We start from the raw sequence: 23,479 nt of genomic DNA on the forward strand, positions 1-23,479 counted from the left end.
ATGTAAAGCACTTTGGTTAACGAGAGTTGTTTATTAAATGTGCTATAGAAATAAAAGTGACTTGACTTGATCCCATGTCAATATCACATAGAGAAACCAACTGTCCTTTTCAATTAGGAGAGTTATTCCATCCAGAATTAGGGCAAGATGGCTCTGAAGATGCCTGCCTACATCATGCCTTCTTCCAAAATGGTGGTGGATACAAAAAGATGGACGAAGATCTGTTAAGAGGATCGAGGCATTCTTTATATAACCTTCATATTCTCCTTTCCTGCATTGTCATTGCTCATTTTTCTGCAGTTTCAGTTAGAAGCACCAATATACAAAACTGTCATGATTGTCAGATCAGTAAAGTCATTGCAAATACTTCTTATGGAGATCTCTTGGATACCAACGTATGTGAAGGAGGCTACTCTTTAAATGTTTTGGTAGTCAGCTGATTTTATTTCATTGTTTTCTCTGACCAGCCTTAAACAAATTGTACAGTTCAGAAAATGTGTCCTCTGTAGTCCTCGTGTCCACATTGCCATGCTTGGACAGCTCGGCACACCTCGTTACAGCTCTGTACAGCTGGGATTGCAGTGGATGGCGCACCCTGTGTTCACTCAGCTGTGGCGAGAATAAAGGGCGGAATATTTTATCACAAATGACCTGTGGGAAACAAATAAACCAATTAGTCAAGCTTAACCAAGTGTTTTGTGCTGATACACCCATTGTGGGAACAGGAAACCATTGGCAACACATTGCAATAAGATTATAACATTGTTGTGGGTTGCAAGTACATTCAGCCTTTGCTAGTTCTTTGTAGAGCAATTGATTCAGTACCTTTCATCTGTTCTTTTCCCACACTCCTGAAAATTATTTCCCCTAAGATCTGCAACTGTACCTGCTGAAATCCCCGAGTTCGGTTTCACCATCCTGATGGCCAGTGAGTTTCAATTGACATCCACTGTGCTTCAGTGTTTCTTCACTCTTCTCCTCCCCTTTGTCCATCACTGTTCATCTGTTTCCCCAAGTTGATCAATGATATGTTAATTGAAACATTTTTTTCTATCCATTCTCTCCTAATCTATTTTACTACATTGCTTCTATGGGAGTGGGGAGGGGGGGGTTAAAATGGTTAGTATTCTAACCTGGGTAGACCAAGTGCAAGTGTTCATCAAAAGTCACCTAGTCTATATGGTCTCACCAATAACTAGTCTGCCCATTGTGCCAGCTATCCTGTAGCAGATTCTTCTCACTCTCTTCACTGTTTACCACATCACAACATTTAGTACAAGTTCTGATAAAATGTCATTGATCTGAAACTTTGACTATGAGTCTCCATCCACAAATGTTTCCAGACATTGAAGGTGTTCACCTTTTTTGTTTTTATTCCAGATTTCCAATATTTGCAGTCTTTCATTGTTCTATCTGGGACATATGGCAATAAAACACTCTCGCCTCTTGACTCTTTAGCCTTTGAATTGTTGTTTAATCCATATCTGGTGCTCTGTGTGTTACTTTTGATATTTTACCGCAGATCCAAGCAATATATTTGAAAAGCAATGACCCCAGCAGTGACCCTTGCGTACCATGTCTGACTGCCATCCTAAGTCAGCTAAATAACTAATTACTTGAACTGTCTGTTTTCTGACCAAACTAATTATTATCTATTGACACAGATCTCTTTATTTCACATTGCTCAATTTTGCCAACCGGCATTTGACTTGGGACTTTATCATACGGCGTCTGAAGATCAATATAATGTGTTTCTTATTCTCTCTTATGATGCAGAGGGAAGCTATTCAGCCCATCAAGTCCACGCCAACAATCAGAGCATTTTCATCAGCCTCATCCCTCACTTATTTCACTGTAACTGTTCTCTCGCTTGTATGACTGCACTAACATGATGCTAAACTAAATAATCCATCTACCTGCACGTGATCTGTACCCCTATTTTCCCTGCTTGCTCATGTGTCTGTCTGCAGGCCTCCAAGAGGTTGTTATTGTATCTGCTTCTACCACCTCCTCTGGCTGCACGTACCAGGCACCTGCCACTCTGCCACATAGAAACATAGAAAAATTGTGCAGGGGTAGGTCATTCGGCCCTTCGAGCCTGCACCGCCATTCAATATGATCATGGCTGATCATCCAACTCAGTATCCCATACCTGCCTTCTCTCCATACCCCCTGATACCTTTAGCCACAAGGGCCACATCTAACTCCCTCTTAAATATAGCCAATGAACTGGCCTCAACTACCTTCTGTGGTAGAGAATTCCACAGATTCACCACTCTCTGTGTGAAATTTTTTTTTCTCATCTCGGTCCTAAAAGATTTCCCCTTTATCCTTAAACTGGACTTCCCCAACATCGGGAACAATCTTCCTGCATCTAACCTGTCCAACCCCTTAAGAATTTTGTAAGTTTCTATAAGATCCCCTCTCAATCTTCTAAATTCTAGCGAGTACAAGCCGAGTCTATCCAGTCCTTCTTCATATGAAAGTCCTGACATCCCAGGAATCAGAAGACATCCCACAAACACTTTTACACAATAAAATTGCCAAAATGCAAGACTCAAAATTCAATATTCCTGCGTCTCTTTGCCAGCAGTATCCAGCTGCTACCTCATGTACTAGGTGTTCTTCACACATAAGCCTTGCCATGATCTGGACGATTAGGCATTTCAGTTGAACATCAATTGTTGTCTTTGCCAGACTTCATGGTCCACGGCAGCCTTTATATGATCATTTAGGCATGGAGCACAGATCATACACTCAAGCGCATTAAATCAAGTCTGCTAACAATCGGGGAACAAGCAAAATTGACCGAAAAAATAATTTGATCAGTGGAATACGAGTTGGGCAGATGTTTTGATCAATATATCGACCTCTGACAGGAATACATTTAATCCATCTCTTATTGGGGATTTCAAAGCTGTGTGCAGCTGGTGCTTTTATGATAAAAGAAAATCATTTATTGTAGGTCTGGGGTCTGATTTATGCTGACAGGAATGAAAGTAGGAGTTGTGAGAAAATTGGAGTTATTAGGTATGCTCGGAAAACTATAGACAGCCTAAGTAGACAACAGATGTAGGCACCCAATTGGTAGTTTTCTTCTCAGTCTATAATTAACTGAATAAGTGTGATTGATGGATATTTAAAATATTCTGATATAAATGTGCTGCATGATATTTAGTATGTAATGTATTATGTACAGATTTATCACAATGTGAATATAGTAATTCATGACTTTCAATTCTATTGAATACCCCATGATGTTTTACTTCGCAGTGATTTTTTAAATTCCTTCAATATTGTCTGCCCTGGATTCAATAGTTCTATGTGTAGCCCATGTACAGTTATCCATAAATGTACTTAAGATTTCAATAGTCAAGCTGATGAGAATTATCCATCAAATTCTAGAGTCCCCCTTTGATCATGTGTAGCCAGTCTCACCAAGCCATCCCTGCCCCAACTCCCAGCCATCAACATCAGGGCTACTACTCCACCTTTTAATAATTAAGGTTGACTGATTAATGACAAGGAATGATTAATTTGGACTGTGGACCTGACTGGTTCATACATCAGACTAAATGTCCGGGGCAGAAAATTGCCCTGGTTCCATGCTTCTTTCGGTAGACTTGTTAAATGCCCCAAAGGGATTCTGGCTTCCTCCTCCTCCTCCAAGGGAAGGCATTTGGGAAACTACTGATCAGTAACGGTTTCAGTAAATTTCCGGGAATGGGTGTTTGGAAATCCTTGTGAAATATAGGCAAAACAAATGCAGGGAAATAAATAATAAGCAAGGAAAATAATTGAATTTTGGGGGACAGAGAGGTGAGAGGTAAAGAGCTTTATATTAGATATACTGGAATAGTAAGAAGATATAAATAAATCATCATCTATTACCCATTATTCTCCCAAATAAAAGGTTTAACAATAATGTCAACAATTTACAGTGGACAGAGAAGCGGATTTGCCTTTTATTAAGAATGTTGCCAGACTTCACATTCTGTGACAAATTTAAAAGACAAGTCCGACAAGATCGTAATAGTAATTAAAACAAAGCAGATTGTACAAAGCAAAAGAGTAGCAGAAATTTCCCAATAAGTTTTGGAGTTGTGATCTACTTTTTAATCGTATACATTTTCAGACTGATTTATATATTAATAACAAGAGTGCACTATTAGCATACCTGATTTCCACAGCAAAAACCTGGTTCTGTTACATTGTTCTCAAGGCCAATGATGCAGCCATCTGCTTCAGTTTCAACTTACTGTTCATTAATAGCGTAACACTACTAATGATGCTGACTACATAGCATTCTAAAGAATTACAAATGCGTACATTTGGGTTCCCCAACTTAGATCCTTACTGTTTAATATCAATTTTATGTAAAGTTCATGAGATTCATCATTTTTAAATTCAGACCTTTGAACATTACAATTAATCATAATAATTTGCAAACAACTATCAGATGTGAGTTGGAATCATTTTCAGGAAACAAGGTAGTGTGTAGCATTCATCATAAATCTATTTCCCATCCTGTTTCACCAGACCAATATGTTACTTTGTATCACATGCAAAACTAATTTATTTTAAAAAATACAATCATTAAAGAATCTTTTAAATTAAAGATATGATAAAATATGGAAAGTTTCTTCAGGGAATATTCATTCATTCTTTTACAGTCAAACGTTTCCATGAAATATTGAGTGAGAAAGCTTGAGGCATTCATAAACGTACATTTGTGGATCTGACCTAATGTCTTTGGTGAATTGGTCTGGGCCATATTGATTTCAGCCTCTGTGTGCACCCAAAACTAAGATTCAGATTTCCCATCACTCACCTATGTCACCCGGAGACAAAAACATGATGTCTAATGAGCCCTGTAATAAGTCTGCATTTAGAGGTCATGGGCATTGCTTGCTCTAAGCTCGCCTCGATAATGGCCAGGAAGTGCCAATGAAGCAGGGGCGGAAAACCCGGGGGGGCCAGAGGGGACACGTCCCCCCACATGTTTTGAGAGGTGGGGGACATCCCTCCCAAGTTTTTGTCATCCAGATTTTAAAATCTCCGCTTTCCGCGAGACAGTGGAGGTGGGACTGCTGATCAAGGGCGCCGATTGGACGAGAGAGATGTCGTTCAGCAGGCAATGGGGGCAGGACGTGATGATTCAGCGCGATGATTGGAGAAGGGAGGAGTGGGGGGGGTGGGACTGAGGATAGAGCGCGGAGATTGGAGGAGGGATACGTGCCACAGACCTGCGCCTCATCCACAGCCAGGATCGACCCGGCTCTCCGGCGCTGTCCCGTCCCCACCGAGTTCCGTGCCTGCAATGAAGGCACAATGAACGGCAAATGCTGGAATCTTGAGCAAAACACAAATTGCCGAAAGAACTCAGCGGATCGAGCAGCAAATGTGGAGGAAATGGATAGCTGACCTTTCAGGTCGGGACCTTTATTCACACTGTTTGCAGTAGGGGAGAGAAAGCTGGAGAAGGAGTGGTGGTGGACAAAGCCTGGCAAGAGATTGATGGATACAAGCCAGGCGGGGGAGGGGTTGACTGGCTGGTAGGTAGACAAAGATGTACCTTTAGCAAGGACATGAGGAGGAATTTCTTTAGCCAGAGGGTGGTGAATCTGTGGAATTCATTGCTGCAGCTGGCTATGGAGGTCAAGTCTTTGGGTATTTTTAAAGCGGAGATTGACAGGTTCTTGATTAGTAAGCGTGTCAAAGGTTACAGAAAAGTGAAATACAAAGCCAGAGGAGGGATATAAGTGAAAGGGGGACAGGCAAACAGGAGCAGAATTGTAGGAGAACTGGGTGCACAGCAGGGCACAGGAAAGAGAGAGAGGGTAGGGGGTGCAAATGAACATGTGGATGGAGACATGTTGGAAAAAGGCAAGAATTGGATTCTTGAGGCTAAGTGCTTAGTCCTGTGCTGAGAAGGCTGGTATTTGCAGAGGATGGATGCATCTGAACAGGGCTAAGTCCAATAATGTGAGTGCGCGGTATGCCGGTGATATTGGAGAAGGTTTAAAGTAGCCAAAAATGCTGGAGAAACTCAGCGGGTGAGGCAGCATCTATGAAGCGAAGGAATAGGTGATGTTTTGGGTCGAGACCCATCTTCAGACTGATGTCGGGGTGGAGGGGGAGGGGGGCGGAAAAAAGAAAGGAAGAGGCGGGGACAGTAGGCTGTGGGGGAGCTGGGAAGGAGGGAGAAAGCAAGGACTACCTGAAATTGGAGAAGTCAATGTTCATACCGCTGGGGTGTAAACCACCCAAGCAAAATATGAGGTGCTGCTCCTCCAATTTACGGTGGGCCTCACTCTGGCCATGGAGGAGGCCCAGGTCAGAAAGGTCGGATTTGGAATGGGAGGGGGAGTTGAAGTGATGAGCCACCAGGAGATCAGGTTGGTTATTGCGAACTGAGTGGAGGTGTTGGGCGAAGCGATCGCCAAGCCTGCGCTTGGTCTCACCGATGTAGATCAGCTGACATCTAGAGCAGCGGATGCAATAGATGAGGTTGGAGGATGTGCAGGTGAACCTCTGCCTCACCTGGAAAGACTGTTTGGGTCCTTGAATGGAGTCGAGGGGGGAAGTAAAGAAACAAGTATAGCACTTCCTGCGGTTGCAAGGGAAAGTACCAGGGGAGAGGGTGGTTTGGGTGGGAAGGGATGGATTGACCAGGGAGTTACGGAGGGAACTGTCTCTGCAGAAGGCAGAAAGGGGAGCAGATGGGAAGATGTGGCCAGTGATGAGATCCCGTTGTAGGTGATAAAAATGTTGGAGGATTGGAGGGTTGTAGGCGACGGCTGGTAGGGTGGAAGGTGAGGACAAGGAGGACAATTGGCAACTGCTGCTTGAAGATGACCCTGTCCCAGAACATTGGGAGGTATTCAAAGAGGAAGTTGTAAAGGTTCAGAACAAATATGTGCCCAATAAAAGAAAAAGGAGGAGCTCCTAGTTTTACACCAGTGGATGTCAAAGAACATCCTAGAAATATTAAAGCAAAAAAGTAATGTGTGGACAGATAATGACAGCAGAACGTTGCACAAAGTCTGGAAAAGTGTAGAAGCTGCAGGGTTGAAATGGGAAAAACATTTTGAAGACAAAAAAAAAATGGCAGTTAACATCAATGAAAACCTTAAGATTTTACACACATTTGTAAAGGAGAATTAGAGAGGGAAGGAGAGGTTCTAGTCAAGATCACCTGGCAACTGGCATGTGGAAGTGGAAGATAAATGGATACCTTGCATCTGTCTTCATGGAAGGAGTGAAATTGGCGTTGACTGTAGGGAAGAAGAAGTGATAAACACAGGGAGGTGGGATTTATTAATGGTTCTACATCTTCAAAGGGGGATAACTTACCAGCCCCAGATACAATGTGCCTCAGATTCTTATAGGAAGCACTGTAGGAAATAGTGCAAGTTTTGACATCTATTTTCCAGTTCTCATTGGTTAAGTGATAGAGTCCATTGTGATACCATGGTCTAACAGAACATAACAGAATAGAATCGAATAGCTGAAGATTACTCTAAAATTGAGTATGGGAAAATTGTTGGAAAAATGGTTGGAGGGCTGCTTTAATTAGAGAGATACTGGTTTGTCAAGGACAAATAGCGTGGAATAGGATGTGTTTGGATGATTTCCATTTTTGAGGGATTAGCAAGGACCATTGATGAGGGCAGAGCATTTCATGTGATATATATTGATTATAGCTAAGTCCTCAACAAAGACTTTCATACAGATTGATTTAGGAAATTAAAAATGTATTAGTGGCAGAAAGCATATTGTGATTTGAGCTAATGATCAAATGTACAGGTAATGCATTTCATAAATAGTGCATTTTGAGTCATTAAATAACAGGTAATGAATATGTAGATGTCTAATACTGGTTGAATATCTATATATTACTAAAACTCTCATCTTGACCACTTCTGGCCTGCATTGTAATTAAATTTGCGCAAAAACGATCCCTCATAGTGCTACGACTTTTTGCCACCTTACTCACCATTCTCCTCTGCTGCAAGTCAAATAGGTTTTGTTCCGATCGGTGAAATAGTACAAAGTTATGAAGGTTTTGAAGGTTCCCCCTCCCACACCCCCCCTCCCCCTACAGGATGCAGTATGGAATGAAGCATTTTAGTTATGAGGAAAGACTGGACAGGCTGGTATTATGAGGGGAGATCTAATGGAGGCTTATAACATCATGCGGGACATGTATAGGGGAGATATATACTGTCTATTCCCAGGCTGGGGGAGTATAAAACCGAAGGACATGGGTTGAAAGTGAGAGGTAAACTACATAAAGAGAATTTTAGGGGCAGGTTTGTCACACAGACAATGGTGGACTCTTCTGAAGATGGGTCTCGACCCGAAACGTCACCCATTCCTTCTCTGCAGAGATGCTGCCTGTCCCGCTGAATTACTCCAGCATTTTGTGTCATTCTTCGGTATAGACCAGCATTTGCAGTTCCTTCCTACACATGGATAGGAAAAGTTTAGAGAGATATGAGGTGAACACAGGCAAACAGAATTAGGGTAGACTTGTGATCAATATCAACAAGACAAGCCTGTTTCTGTGCTGTATGAATCTAAACCTTTCACATACGTCTTGAAGGAACCCAGAATTGGACACAATAGTCCAATTGTAGTTGAACTAGTCCTTTATGTAAAATCAGAATATACATTCCCTTTTATGCACTCTGTGCTTCTGTTTATGTCCCAGGGTCCCTTATTGGCTCAACATGTCCTGCCATTTTAGATATTGTATGCTCATGTACAACTAGGCCCCTTTGTTTTGCATCCCCTTTGAAACTGTCTTTTAATCAAAATTGTCTCTCCTTATTCTGTCTGTCAAAATAAATTACTTAACACTTTTAGTTGTTAAACTTAATTAGCCACTTCTCTGTTAATCGTGCCAGCCTATTCTTTAACATTCTTTTCTTATCTCTGTACAGTCCTCACCCCCAGAGGAACAACTCCAGGACTGTTTGGAGTCTGTAGACTGGGCAATGTTCAGGGACTCGGCAACGGACCTGAATGAATACACCACAGTCGCTACAGACGTCATAAAGAAATGTGTGGAGGACTGCATCCCAACAAAAACCTTCCGAGTGTTTCCTAACCTGAAGGCTTGGATGAACCATGAGATCCGCATTCTTCTGAAGACCAGATCCTGGACATTCAGGTCTAGAGATACAGAAGTCTACAAGAAGTCCAGATACGACCTTGGTAGGGCCATCAAAAAGGCCAAAAGGGATTTCTGCTCCAAACTGGAGGATGAGACAGATGTTCGGCAACTGTGGCGAGGCTTGAATTGGGAGAACACTGATGTGCCTTCCTGAGCCCCCAGTCGGTGTGATGCTATTTCAGTCACAGTCACAGAGGCCGACGTCAGAAGATCCTTCAGAAGGGTGAACCCTCGGAAAGCGCCTGGACCTGATGGTATACCTGGCCGTGTTCTAAAACCTGTGCGGTTTAAAAACTGGCTGGAGGTTTTACGGACATTTTCAACCTCTTACTTCTGAGGTCTGAGGATCCCACCTGCTTTAAAAGGGCATCAATAATACCGGTGCCCAAGAAGAGTAAGGTGACGTGCCTCAATGACTATCGACCAGTGGCACTAACGCCGGTGGTGATGAAGTGCTTTGAGAGGCTGATCATGACGCAAATCAACTCCTACCTCGACAAAAACCTGGACCCATTGCAGTTCGCTTACCGCCACAACAGATCAACGGTGGATGCGATCTCGCTGGCCCTCCACTCCGCTCCGGACCACTTGGACAACAAAAACTCATATGTCAGGCTGTTATTCATCAATTACAGCTCGGCATTTAACACAATCATCCCCTCCAAGCTGGTTGCCAAGCTCACAGAACTGGGTCTCTGCGCATCCCTCTGCAATTGGATCCTCGACTTCCTCATTCACAGACCACAGTCTGTTCGTTTTGGTGGAAATGTGTCATCCTCGATAACAATCAGCACGGGATCACCTCAAGGATGCGTGCTCAGCCCCCTGCTGTACTCACTCTATACTCATGACTGCGTAGCCGGTCACAGTGCTAACTCCACCATCAAGTTCGCCGACTACACCACTGTTGTGGGACGTATCACTGATGGGGATGAGTCAGAGTATAGAAGAGAGATTGGCCGACTGTCCATATGGTGCCAGCACAATAACCTGGCCCTCAACACCAGCAAAACCAAGGAACTGATTGTGGACTTTGGAAGGGGTAGATGGGGACCCACAGTCCTGTTTATATCAACGGCTTGATGGTGGAAAGGGTCAAGAGCTTCAAATTTCTGGGCGTACATATCTCTGAAGATCTCTCCTGGTCCCAGAACACTGATGCAATTATAAAGAAAGCATATCAGCGCCTCTAGTTCCTGAGAAGATTATGGGGAGTCGGTATGTCAAGGAGGATTTTCTCGAACTTCTACAGGTGCACAGTAGAGAGCGTGCAGACCGGTTGCATCGTGGCTTGGTTCGGCAACCAAGGCGTCCAGGAGCGGAAAAGGCTGCAAAATGTTGTAAACACTGCCCAGTCCATCATCGGCTATGACCTCCCTACCATCGAGGGGATCTATTGCAGTTGCTGCCTCAAAAAGGCTGCCAACATCATCAAGGACCCACACCATCTTGGCCACACACTCATCTCACCACTGCCATCAGGGAGAAGGTACAGGAGCCTGAAATCTGCAACATCCAGGTTCAGGAACAGCTGCTTCCCCACAGCCATCAGACTATTAAACACTTCAAACAAACTTTGAACTATAACAGCCTATTGCACTTTATCTGTTTATTTATGTGTGTGTGTGTGTATATGTATATTCTATGGTATATGGACACACTGATCTGTTCTGTATTTATGTCTACAATATTCGGTTGTACTGTAGCAAGCAAGAATGTCATTGTTCTCTCTGGGACACATGACAATAAACTCTCTTGACTTAACTCTTGTGTTAGTCAATTGGCAAAAGGACTGAAAGTGAATGGAGAAAAAAAGCCTGGTAGAATTGACACAGAAATTCTCACCACATATATAAAGATTCTGGCTAAGCCCTTGACAAGCCCTGTAACCTGCAGGGTCAAGAATTAAACAACGCTCTCTTTTTGGCAGTAATGAGACACAGTTAGAAGTGAAGATAGGACTGGAGAACTGATGTGTTAAATGAATTATTACTGGTGAGCACCAGTCAGACAGCACAAGCAATAATTGTCCTATGCAACATTACATCAGATGCATGAACATTAAAGTGTTGATGAAAATACATTTATTTAACTCAGTGATGTGTTTAACTAACCTGCAGGTTGTTATTTGAACGCTCTGCTCTGCATCTTTGAGTCTTTAAATTACAATGAGAGAAACAGTCAAAAAAACTGCAGTCTTCGTCCTTTGTACAATTTTGTTCAAGGATGTCACGCATTTTGGGTTCAAAAAAAGCCATGTCTACATCTATTGCAACAACCTAAAACAGAAAAACGGAGGTCAGCTAACATCCCCAAAATAACATCCACAGATGGGTTCTCTTTCAATCACCTTAACAAAATGAGTTTGCTTACATAAATCCCAAAAGGACATACGTACAATATTATTAACAGTAATCAATTTAAAACTCTTCGCTTCACGACATTCCAATTGTCTACTTTAATGGAAACTAGACCAAGTGCAGACCTGTTGGGTCTGTTCCCGCAACGCGCGGTTGGGAGGGGAGGGGGCGGCCTGAGGAGTCACACACACACTAACCAACCTCTTACACACACACACTAACCACCCCCATTGATATTATATTAAGAAGGGAGGGAGGAGAGGGGTAGGGCCGCCCAGCAGCCATCGGCCTCAGAGTGAGCCTCAGCTCTATGGCCTCACATCCTCGGCACTTCAGACCCCGAGCATGGGGAGGGGGGGAGGGAGGGTGGAGTGGGCTGGGCGGGCGTGATCCTGAGTGAGCCTGCGGGCTACCAGCGAGGACGGCGAAATGCAGCGGGGGACCAGCCGATGTTCGGCACGGACTAGAAGGGCCGAGATGGCCTGTTTCCGTGCTGTAATTGTTATATGGTTATATGGTTATCTGTGGCTTCGGCCAGTGTGACAGAGCCGGGCCGGAGGGGGGGGGGAGTGGAGGAGTGCCGGGTGGCAACAGCTGTTATGGTCGCACGGGGCACGCGATGAGAAGGTGGCCAGTGGGAGGCGAAAAAATGACTGAGTTGGGGGGGTGAAGGATTTTATTAAAAATGTGTACAGAAAAATGACTAAATGTAATGAGGAGTGGATTTGCGGATGTTAAAGTAAAATCGCTAGCGAAATGGTAAAAATCTCAGCGTTTTTGCTTCTGGTTTAAGCGGAGTAATGAATCAAATGCAAAATCAAAATGACATACACCCACACACACACACACACAGTTTTCAAAGTATATAGATATTAAACCAATCCTGTAATTGTCCAGTCACCCATGCTTGTCTCGGATCAACACCCCAGCTCAAGATTTACCTTTCGTAGATTCCCTTGGTGTCAGGCTCACTTACTGCTCATGGCAATGCCCTGGGGTCCGGCAGACCTGTGTAACCTATGACATCATGTAGGCGAGCCATCAAAGCCCCTATCCATTTTGACAGTCAGCCAAGCTACACAACCGAGCATAGCTTGCCACAAGTATTTTATTCAAAATAAATGTTTAAAATGATATTTTTTAAATGAATAAAATGTTAATTAAATTTTAAATGTAAAACTTACAACATTCTTAAGGGGTTGGACAGGCTAGATGCAGTAAGATTGTTCCCGATGTTGGGGAAGTCCAGAACAAGGTGTCACAGTTTAAGGATATGGGGGAAATCTTTTCGGACCGAGATGAGAAAAACATTTTTCACACAGAGAGTGGTGAATCTCTGGAATTCTCTGCCACAGAAGGTTGTTGAGGCCAGTTCATTGGCTATATTTAAGAGGGAGTTAGATGTGGCCCTTGTGGCTAAAGGGATCAGGGAGTATGGAGAGAAGGCAGGTACAGGATACGGAGTTGGATGATCAGCCATGATCATATTGAATGGCGGTGCAGGTTCGAAGGGCCGAATGGCCTACTCTTGCACCTATTTTCTATGTTTCTATGTTTCTATGTTAAAAGATATAAAGGTAAAACTTAAGTATACTTAAAATATATGTTAATATAATAAAATGTAATAAGGAAAAAATATTTATAAAAGTAAATTAATTCAAACATATCATTGCATTTTGTCACCAGCTATTCCCACCAAGCCTATACAAAGGGCATTTTACAGTGGCTGATTAAGCCACAATCAACCTACCTGCTTGTTTAGGGTTCAGGGGAAAGCAAAAGCATCGTGGGGAAAACCCTCACAGTTGCAGTGAGAATATGTAAACGCTCTGCTGACAGCACCTGACATCAGGATTGATCCCAGGTCCTTGAAGCTGTGTTGCAGCAATGCTAGTTGTGCCTCTGCACCACAATTTCCCTGCACCATGTTTACCTTTGCACATATTGGGAGATATTATCCAGTTTACATGATGCTAAATTACAATTAATTGACACTTCTCCACAGGACGGCATGAGGACCGCATGCTTTTAAAAATGCCATCACCCACTGACTAAAGACAAAGGGCTGCAGATGCAACTCCAACAGAAGTTGTACTCAGAAATTATTCGCTGCTGTCCACAGCACTGGACAGTGGTGTTAAGGTAGTGGTACGCCAGTAAATGGTGTTAAAAGAAATGTGCTTTTATATATATCTGGATTGGTGATTCATCCTTGGAACATTCATGTATAAAATATTTAGACATGCAGATGAGCTAATTCTAAACTTTTTATACTACTTGCTTCAGTATCTGAACATTAATCCATAGCATGCACAAAGTTACTCACACAAACAATTGTGCATTTGATTATATTCACAACTAAAAATGCAAAATATGACATCCACTATTAACAATTAATAAGGTTAACAATGCAATAAAGAGGGTTAACAATGCTATGCATATTTAAACAGATGCCTCAAATTAATAGTTACTGTTATACTATTAGATTATTTTTTACATTTTTATGCTTTGCTTTGAATAAAATGCCAAAACAAGTTTCCAGATTCACATTCAGTTCACACTATTTATTTAAATCTATGTAACTTATCCCCAGTTGAATTTGATTGTCAATTTCTGCCCTCAGCACTTTAGGAATGATAAGTCAGCTTTGGAAAGGGAAAACAAAAGATTTGCTAAAATAGTTTCAGGAAAAGGAATTAGTTCCATGGACTGGGAGGAGAAGCTGGTTTGTTCTCTTCGTAACAGTGAAGCCATAAAGGAGATACGATTAAGATGTCAATAGTCATGAAGAGGAAAGTCTTAAACCGCTTAAATAATGAAAAGCTGCATCTCTACTGGTGGCAATATGGTGAGCATATGTTTTAATAACAGCTGCAAAAAAGGTTAAAACAACTTGCGTGCAGCAAATCGTAGACACCATTCAGGCATGGTCCGAAGGATCTATCTAATTTACTTCTGAAATTTATCTTTGCATTTGTTCCTATTGACCTCTCATAATGTATTAATCATAAGGTGTTTATGTATTTGTATTAGTTTATTATGGTCAGGTATACCTAGTTACATTTAAAAGAAAGTGTTGCTTTGCATGCTGTCCAAATCATACAATACATGAGTACATCAGGTGGTGGAGAAATAAACACAATGCAGAATGCAGAAATGCTACAGCTACAAAGAAAGTGCAGATAAACACTAAGGGCCAGAACAAGGTAGATTGGAAGATTTGGTAGATTATAAAGAGTTATTTGTGAATCTTGTCACACAAGACGGTGAATCTTTGGGATTCTCTGCCTGAAGGGCCTGTCCCACTTGGCCGTCATTTGCGCGTAATTTACGCGTCATCATTTACATGTCACGATGCACAACGCGCGCGTTGTGACACGCTCATCATGACACGCATGTGATGCGCGCTAGGTGCGCATTACGCGCGCATGGTGCGTGGTGACATAGGCAGTGACACGCGGTCGCACGCAGCGTCCCAGGATTTTGTGATGTACGCCATCTTTGTGACGCACAAATGACGGCCAAGTGGGACAGGCCCTTTAGAAGATAGGGCTGACTAGACCACTGTACGTGGTGAGAGAGTGCATGGACTGTGCCAGTTAATTAATTGGCCTTTCTCCTCTTTTGCAGGGCGAAAAATCAATCATCTGCATTTCTGTCTGACTTGAGAATAGACTGTGTGAGTAGGTCTCATGCTCCACAATAATATCATGCAAGCCATGCCCAACATATCCACAACAGACCCACTCTCAGTTCAGACTGAACAATTGATGTGCCGTCACCCCAACAATTGTCTCAATCTGTCCCGTTGTAATACTTCACCTCAACATTGCTCTCCCATGGAGAAGGACACAGTGCTGGAGTAACTCAGTGGGTCAGACAGCATGTCTGGGGAACATGAATATGTGACATTTCTGGTCGAAACTCTTCTTCAGACTGATTGTAGAGGGAGGGAAGAAAGCTAGGATAGAGAAGGGACAGGGTAAAGTGGTAGGTGGTTTCACTCTGCATGTGAATACAGGTGGGGAGAGTTTTTGATAGCAACATGGCTGGACAAAGGCCAGAGATAACAAAAAAACACGAGTGAGACAAAAGCATTGAAGAGTTTCAAACCCAGAGGAAGGAATGTAGATGGAGGGGAGGGGAGGAGAAATAGGTGCAAGTCCAGGTGAGGCACAGGGGAGGGAGGGAGTAAAGGGTGGGGAGGGTGGTGTAGAAGAGAAAGGCGAAGGGAGAAAGGGGTGCGTTGTTAGAGGTTACCTAAAATTGGAGAATTAAATGTTCACACCATTGGGTTGTAAGCTACCCAAGCAGAATATGAGTTGCTGTTCCTCCAGTTTATGTGTGGTTTCACTCTGGCAATCCAGGAGGCTCAGACAGAAAGATCAATATGGAAATGGGAAAGGGAGTTAAAATGTTTAGCAACCAGGAGGTCTAGTAGGCCTTGGCAGCTCAAGTGCAAGTGTTTGGTGAAGCAATCCATGCTTGGTCTCACTGATGTACAGGGGGCCCGCATCAAGAGGCATCCAGTGTGCTTGATGTTATCTGAATGGTGGCCGATTAGTAAAAGGGGAGATGCAACGAGACCTGGGTGTCATGGTACACCAGTCATTGAAAGTAGGCATGCAGGTGCAGCAGGCAGTGAAGAAAGCGAATGGTATGTTAGCATTCATAGCAAAAGGATTTGAGTATAGGAGCAGGGAGGTTCTACTGCAGTTGTACAGGGTCTTGGTGAGACCACACCTGGAGTATTGCGTACAGTTTTGGTCTCCTAATCTGAGGAAAGACATTATTGCCATAGAGGGAGTACAGAGAAGGTTCACCAGACTGATTCCTGGGATGGCAGGACTTTCATATGAAGAAAGACTGGATAGACTCGGCTTGTACTCGCTAGAATTTAGAAGATTGAGGGGGGATCTTATAGAAACTTACAAAATTCTTAAGGGGTTGGACAGGCTAGATGCAGGAAGATTGTTCCCGATGTTGGGGAAGTCCAGAACAAGGAGTCACAGTTTAAGGATAAGGGGGAAGTCTTTAGGATCGAGATGAGAAAATCATTTTTTACACAGAGAGTGGTGAATCTGTGGAATTCTCTGCCACAGAAAGTAGTTGAGGCCAGTTCATTGTCTATATTTAAGAGGGAGTTAGATGTGGCCCTTGTGGCTAAAGGGATCAGGGGGTATGGAGAGAAGGCAGGTACAGGATACTGAGTTGGATGATCAGCCATGATCATATTGAATGGCGGTGCAGGCTCGAAGGGCCGAATGGCCTACTCCTGCACCTATTTTCTATGTTTCTATGTACTGCCTCGGTGAAGTCTACTATTCTCACACTGCAATTGGTGCACTTTTACATGTAGTTATGCTTGTGCTTAAATATAGTTTTACCTCACAAAATTGTACGCAAAACAAAGAATTTAACTGTATCTCAGTACATGTGAAAATAACGTATCATTGTACCATTGAAACCCATTGCATCGAATGGAAGATTAACGGAGTACTATATACACCACATGAAAATGATAACTGTGCACCTTGAATTCATAACATTTTAAATGCATTTATGAACAGGGGTAACATGAACCTATACTTTCAATGTTGCCATTCTCTCGTCCCATGCGCACAATTTACCGTTAGATCAGCCCTGATAGCAAAGTTCTCCGGCTTGATGTCACAGAGATGAAGCGGGTGGGAAAAGTCATTCTCAAAGTGCCCCGCTAGATCAAGGAAGCTAAGTGCAATGCTATTAGTCGCCTGCCACAATGCCTTGCTGCTGCTGCCACGCCAGGAGTGGGGGCTCAGCTCCTCCAGGGAGAAAAGGTTGTGATGCCAAGCGTGGCCGGCTGTAAGGTACTCGACAGCATAGAAATGTCCACAGGAGCCTATCATTTTGAGAACATGTTTACTGAGATCCTGCAGTAACTGGAAGAATACGTATTCCTCTTGCTGCAGCAGGGACCACATACTGGCCAGCTCTGCCCTTGAGAATGAGCCCCTCCTGTCTTTTAAGTGCTTGGTCCATAGTTGTGGTGCTGTAACATTCTTCACTTCCAGACCCAAGGAGTGTTTGATTTCCAGTGCAGTAAAGACCAAGATGTCAATTTCTGGAATGGACCTGCTTTCTTGTTCATCCAGGAGGTACAGGCTGTCGTAGCTTAAGAAGTCTTCTAGCTTGGATTTCAGAATTATTGGTTGTCCATTCCAATCAGCCTGTATAACTTTTTTACCTTTATCATAGTAGAGGCATCGTTTATAAACCATTGTTTGGGTGACACACAAATCCTTGCACAGGTCTCCTGTCAGTAATCCCTGCTGGTAACCAAGGCACTGTAACAGACATGGAAACCAACATCAGTTCTGCTACATTCTACTGAAGCAAAGGACACCAAAATATGAAACTTCAAGGTGAATTTAAAGCTAAATTAAACATAAAAGATTTATGAATTAATAATCTTCAGGGTAATATTTCTCACAGTTCTGTGCATTGCATCTGAAATTAAGGTGCTTAAGAATAAAGTAAGCTCACTGCTTACTATTTTAATAACAGCTCGACTCTTATGTCCTATGCATAGAGAATTGAAACAAAAGGAATGATATATTTCAGTAACAAAATGAAATGAACATTTCTAATAGTTGTCTTACCTTAAAGCAAATATTACAGAAAATACCCTCCAATAAAAAGGAACACAATTAAACAAATTGGCTCGCTCATATAATGGCCCACTCTTAGTCACGTGTGTGACCAGACTGATGAAAATTTGTGGAAGAAATCTCTTCTAATTCTGAAAGCATTACAGGTATATTGTTTTGTACTGTATATATATGTTTCATATTTTTTTTCGGTTTTAGAAAGTGAAATGTTTATGTTATGCTGACCACGTTTGTTTAGGGTCAGAGGTAAAATAGGACTGGTCACGTGTGTGACAGCACATGGAAGCGTTTTACAAACTCTGTGAATTAAAAAAAACTAGAATGTTCATATCTTTAGCAGACGTGCATTATCGGTTTGTAGGTAGGAAAATAGTGATGAATAAGATTAATCTCTTACGAGAATTTTGTAATGTATTACTTTGTGGTGACATCTGGTCACGTGTGTGACATTTTGGTTCACCTTCCAAAGAACGGGCCAAATGAGATATTTTGAAGCGTGGAAAATGAAGGTTTCGTCTGAAGTAAAATAGAAAAATCATTTACATAAATATTTGAGTAAGAAAATGGCCAAAAGTATTACCTTTCTTTGGATTAGCGCGGTGTTGCATTTGGTGGAATAGGCGTATGTGAGTAATTCAGGTTATCTGAATTTTCACATTTCAGCCAAACCCGCACCCCCTCAGCATCAGGAAGCCCAGCATAGATCACACAGCTTAAAGCCTGTCCATTAAATGGCAAAATTCCATCATCATTGTAGAAAACAAAGGGCTGCAGATACTGGCAACACAAAATGCTGGAGTAAATCAACAGGTCAGGCAGCATCTCTGGAGAACATGGACAGGTGATGTTTTGGGTCGAGACCCTTCTTCAATGAATGTGGGCGGCAGAAGACAGCTGGAAAGGGGGAGAGACAAGACAATGCGTAGCAGGTAATAGGTCGACACAGACCAGGGAGGTTTCTTTACAGGCAGATAGTTGGAACAAAGGCCAAAGATAAGAACTTTAGGTGTGAGACAGGTTTGAAGTTTTCTCCCACTAGCTTCACAATCTGCAACTCTTCAAACCCATCTCACACCTATAGTTCCATCTGAGGTGCTGTCTGACCCACTGTTACCCCAGCTTGATGTGTCTATCTTCGGTTCAAACCAGCATCTGCAGTTCCCTCCTACACCTAGAGTTCTTATCTCTGGCCTTTGTTGCAACCATCTGCCTGTCAAGAAATCCCCCTCACCTGTGTCAACCTATTACCTGCCATGCTTTGTCTTTCCACTTCCCTTTTCCAGCTTTCTTCTACACCTCTACAATCATCGCACAAGGGTTTTGACCCAAAAAGTCACCCATCCATGTCCTCCAGAGATGCTGCCTGACCTGCTGATGTACTCCAGAGCTTTGTGTCCTTTTTTTTATGAACATGGTATTATTTTCTCTACACTGAGCTGTAATATCTGATTTTGGCTCATTTTCTGAAGCAATGTATATAGCTAGGAGCATTCAGTCAAACAATCATTTGAGCCGCAGCCATACTGTGAAGGATAATAAACCTGCTGACATGTTTGATCAATACATTAGCTGTGATCCTACTTTCAATAGTTAAAGGCACTTCATTATTCTGAGGACATTTCTAATCAGTTAAGTAGGAAGACATTTGTAACATTGGCCTCTAGAGTTGTTCAGAGTGCTCATAGATACTCCTTTTAATGGTAGCATTGTACAATCTTTTCCCATGAAAGAGATTAAAATTTCCCATGAAAGTCTGGAGAGGACCCTGCGCTGATAGTGCAGAGGTCGATGATGGCAACAATGTGGAAGTGACGCGACGCTACCGGGGGAAGGAACAAAGGAGGACCCGGCTTGGGGGGATCGCCGCGAGGCAGGGGTGGGGAGAAGAACAAAGGGGGTCCTGACATGGGGGTACTTCGTAAATTTGTAAGTACCCTTCATTGGCGACTATAAAAGTACCCTTTATGGGTGAAAAGACTAGGCTTGTATTCACGGGAGTTTAGAAGGATGAGGGGGCATCTTATAGAAACATATAAAATTGTAAAAGGACTGGACAAGCTAGATGCAGGAAAAATGTTCCCAATGTGGGGCGAGTCCAGAACCAGGGGCAGAATTAATGATGTCGATGTCACTGAACGGTTTTATAAATACCTATTGATATGTATTTATGCCTACAATATCCTGTTGTGCTGCAGCAATGCAAGAATTTCATTGTCCTCTGGGACACATGACAATAAACTCTCTTGACTCTTGACTTGACTCGACTTCCAGAACCAGGGGCCACAGTCTTAGAATAAAGGGGAGGTCATTTAAGACTGAGGTGAGAAAAAACTTTTTCACCCAGTTGTGAATTTATGGAATTCCCTGCCACAGAGAGAAGTGGTGGCCAATTCACTGGATGGATTTAAGAGAGAGTTAGATAGAGCTCTAGGGGCTAGTGGAGTCAAGGGATATGGGGAGAAGGCAGGCACGGGTTATTGATAGGGGACGATCAGCCATGATCATATTGAATGGCGGTGCTGGCTCGAAGGGCCAAATGGCCTCCTCCTGCACCTATTTTCTATGTTTCTATGTTTCTATTTGCATACCTTGGGCATGCAAGCAAAGAATCTCACTGTAACTTGTCACATGTGACAATCAAGTATTCCATCCAATTCAGTTCAATTCAAACAAATCGTGTGAACTGTAAATAATGCTACAATGATTGTGTTCTGCAATATTTCAATCTCTGTATGGTAATGTGCACTATTTCCAGTGAGTGTGGCACTGCATAAAAACAAGTAATACTGCTGCAGTTGATTCTTATGGAAATAAATTGGATAGGAAGTGTTTACTCTCAAGATGATTATCTTTGCTGTTACGGTGCATGCTGAGATAAAAAGAAAGAACCAATTAAAATAATGTATAGTTTCTGAAAACGTTGAAAGAGAAGGCTAATTTCAGTTGTTTATTCCCTAAGTACTGCATTTTGTGAGCATTATTCTTGAATTTGGCTGCCCCCTGAAATCTGTCTTCATCAAGCATCTGTTGCATGATGGCAAAGTGGTCGCTGATGGCACAGCAGCATAGCCTGAAGCAATATTTTACATATTTTATTATAAAGTATCGTGTATGTCGGCTGTATTTATACTCCACCAAATAACTCTGCCAAACAGAGTACTAGATAAAAGGTACCAGGACATCCCCAGTGCCCCAAGAACTATCCCCCAAGTTGCCAAGCTAATCTAAACTAAACCAATATCTCAACTGGACTAGTGGATAGATTAAGCATGGGACAACCAGACTCCAATCAAAAGGTAGGGGTCTACAAGGACAAGATGATCATGCAGTGAAGGTGATGTCAGATGATGCACCATCTCATCTTAGAACGGGTGTCAAGGGTTATGGGGAGAAGACAAGGAAATGGTATTTGGAGGCAGAGATCAGCCATGATTGAATGGTGGAGTAGACTCGATGGGCTGAATTGCCTAATTCTACTATAACTTGTGGACATGTGAACTTGTGAAAGTCTCTATATTGGTTAAAATGGTTCACCTTATCGCTAAATGTATATAAAAATACCGTGCTTTGTAAAAGTGGAGAGAAATGAATGGACTGTGCTGGTTGAATCACAACTCTCCTTCCTTGTGGTAAAATATCAATCAAATGCATTTCTGTCTGAGCTGAGAATGGACAGAGAAACATAGAAACATAGAAAATAGGTGCAGGAGAAGGCCATTCGGCCCTTCGAGCCAGCACCACCATTCATTGTGATCATGGCTGATCATCCCCTATCAATAACCCGTGCCTGCCTTCTCCCCATATCCCTTGACTCCACTAGTCCCTAGAGCTCTATCTAACGCTCTCTTAAATCCATCCAGTGATTTGGCCTCCACTGCCCTCTGTGGCAGGGAATTCCATAAATTCACAACTCTCTGGGTGAAAAAGTTTTTTCTCACCTCAGTCTTAAATGACCTCCCCTTTATTCTAAGAATAAGAGACAGTGTGAGTGGTTCTCTTGCTCACAATAATATCATTCAAGCCATGGTCTTGGACAATAAATCCTCAACAGATCACTCTCAGCACAGACTGGTATCAAGCAAAAGCTGTGCCATCCCTCCAACAATTGTCTCAATCTCTCCCATTGCAATACTGCACCATTGCATCGCAAATTGTCACAGGAGACACCAGCCATACACAATTGCATAATGACTAACAACTTTTATATTTAGAGAAATACCTTTTAAGATATTTTTGGCCAGTTGTCATGATAATTGACCAATGCTATGCCAACTCATATCACCATCTTTTTCACTTCCCAAACTAAATGCAAGAATCTCATGGATTCTATTTTGCTTCTGTCAAAATAACCATGTAGCCCACTGCTTGGTCTGCTGTTGAAACTGAGTTAAAAAGTTCATGTCATCGGAGCAGAATTAGGGCATTCAGCCTATCAAGTCTACTCTGCCATTCAATCCTGGCTGATCTATCTCCCCCTCTCAACCCCATTAACCCACCTTCTTCCCATGATCTTAGAAGAACATGGTGGAGGCATGAATATTTGAAGCAACAGTGATGTGTAAACTGCCTGCAATGATCTTCCCTTGGGTAGACATCAACAATTGCTTTCGAACTTCTATAAAATCTTTCGCGATGTTGCTTTTCTGTAATGTCCTGGTTGTTTGTCACTAGTATAATGATCAAAAGGCACAGGATGCCTCTGTAGCTGTGTCTCATTAAGTCCCTACATTTTCCCAATTCCATCTTATTCACTTTGTCTGTCAGTTCCACAGGCAGTACTGATCCCATGGAATGGGCAACATGTTTATTATTTTGAAAGAAGACAAGAAGTCCTGGAGTAACTCGACAGGTCAGGCAGCATCTCTGGAGATCATGGATAGGTGACCTTATTCCTTGTTTCTCCACATTGCTTCTTTAAAATGCTGTTATTGCCGCTGTGTGTTACATTCATTTTAACTGCTCAGAATGTATTTTGGAAGCATACGGAATTCCACAAAGGAGAATCAGTAAAAGTTACGGGATTAGTGAGACTTTGCAGGGAAGAAGTTTTAGTTGGACGCTGAGCAACTGCAAACTAAAATATAAAGCACTTGTATTATTTATTCATTCACAGATGTGTATGCTATTGGCAATCCTAATGCGTATTATCTATCCCAAATTGCTTCTGATACTGAAGAGGCAGCGGAACTCCAAACCAATACTACTAGTAATCTCCTCACACTTTTAAGTGTAGTCATTACATCCTCCCATTTACTTTAGAAATGCAGGCTGCTAGTCAAATATCTCTT

The 23,479-nt window shown here is 42.5% G+C and overlaps 1 protein-coding gene across 1 annotated transcript in view; it reads right to left on the reverse strand.

Annotated features, from left to right (window-relative positions):
- Nucleotides 1–224: 224 nt before the first annotated feature.
- The window catches only part of dipk1c (divergent protein kinase domain 1C), a 36,728-nt gene continuing 13,473 nt past the window's right edge, over nucleotides 225–23,479 (reverse strand). Inside the window, exons 2-4 of the mRNA XM_033018916.1 lie at nucleotides 17,172–17,867; nucleotides 11,296–11,460; nucleotides 225–651 (exon numbers count right to left, since the gene is read on the reverse strand). Coding sequence (XP_032874807.1) covers nucleotides 448–651; nucleotides 11,296–11,460; nucleotides 17,172–17,867 — 1,065 coding nt within the window. The 3' untranslated portion in view covers nucleotides 225–447. The remainder of the gene's footprint in view (nucleotides 652–11,295; nucleotides 11,461–17,171; nucleotides 17,868–23,479) is intronic.

The sequence above is a fragment of the Amblyraja radiata genome, chromosome 4, assembly GCF_010909765.2.
Source record: "Amblyraja radiata isolate CabotCenter1 chromosome 4, sAmbRad1.1.pri, whole genome shotgun sequence".
Taxonomy (NCBI): domain Eukaryota; kingdom Metazoa; phylum Chordata; class Chondrichthyes; order Rajiformes; family Rajidae; genus Amblyraja; species Amblyraja radiata.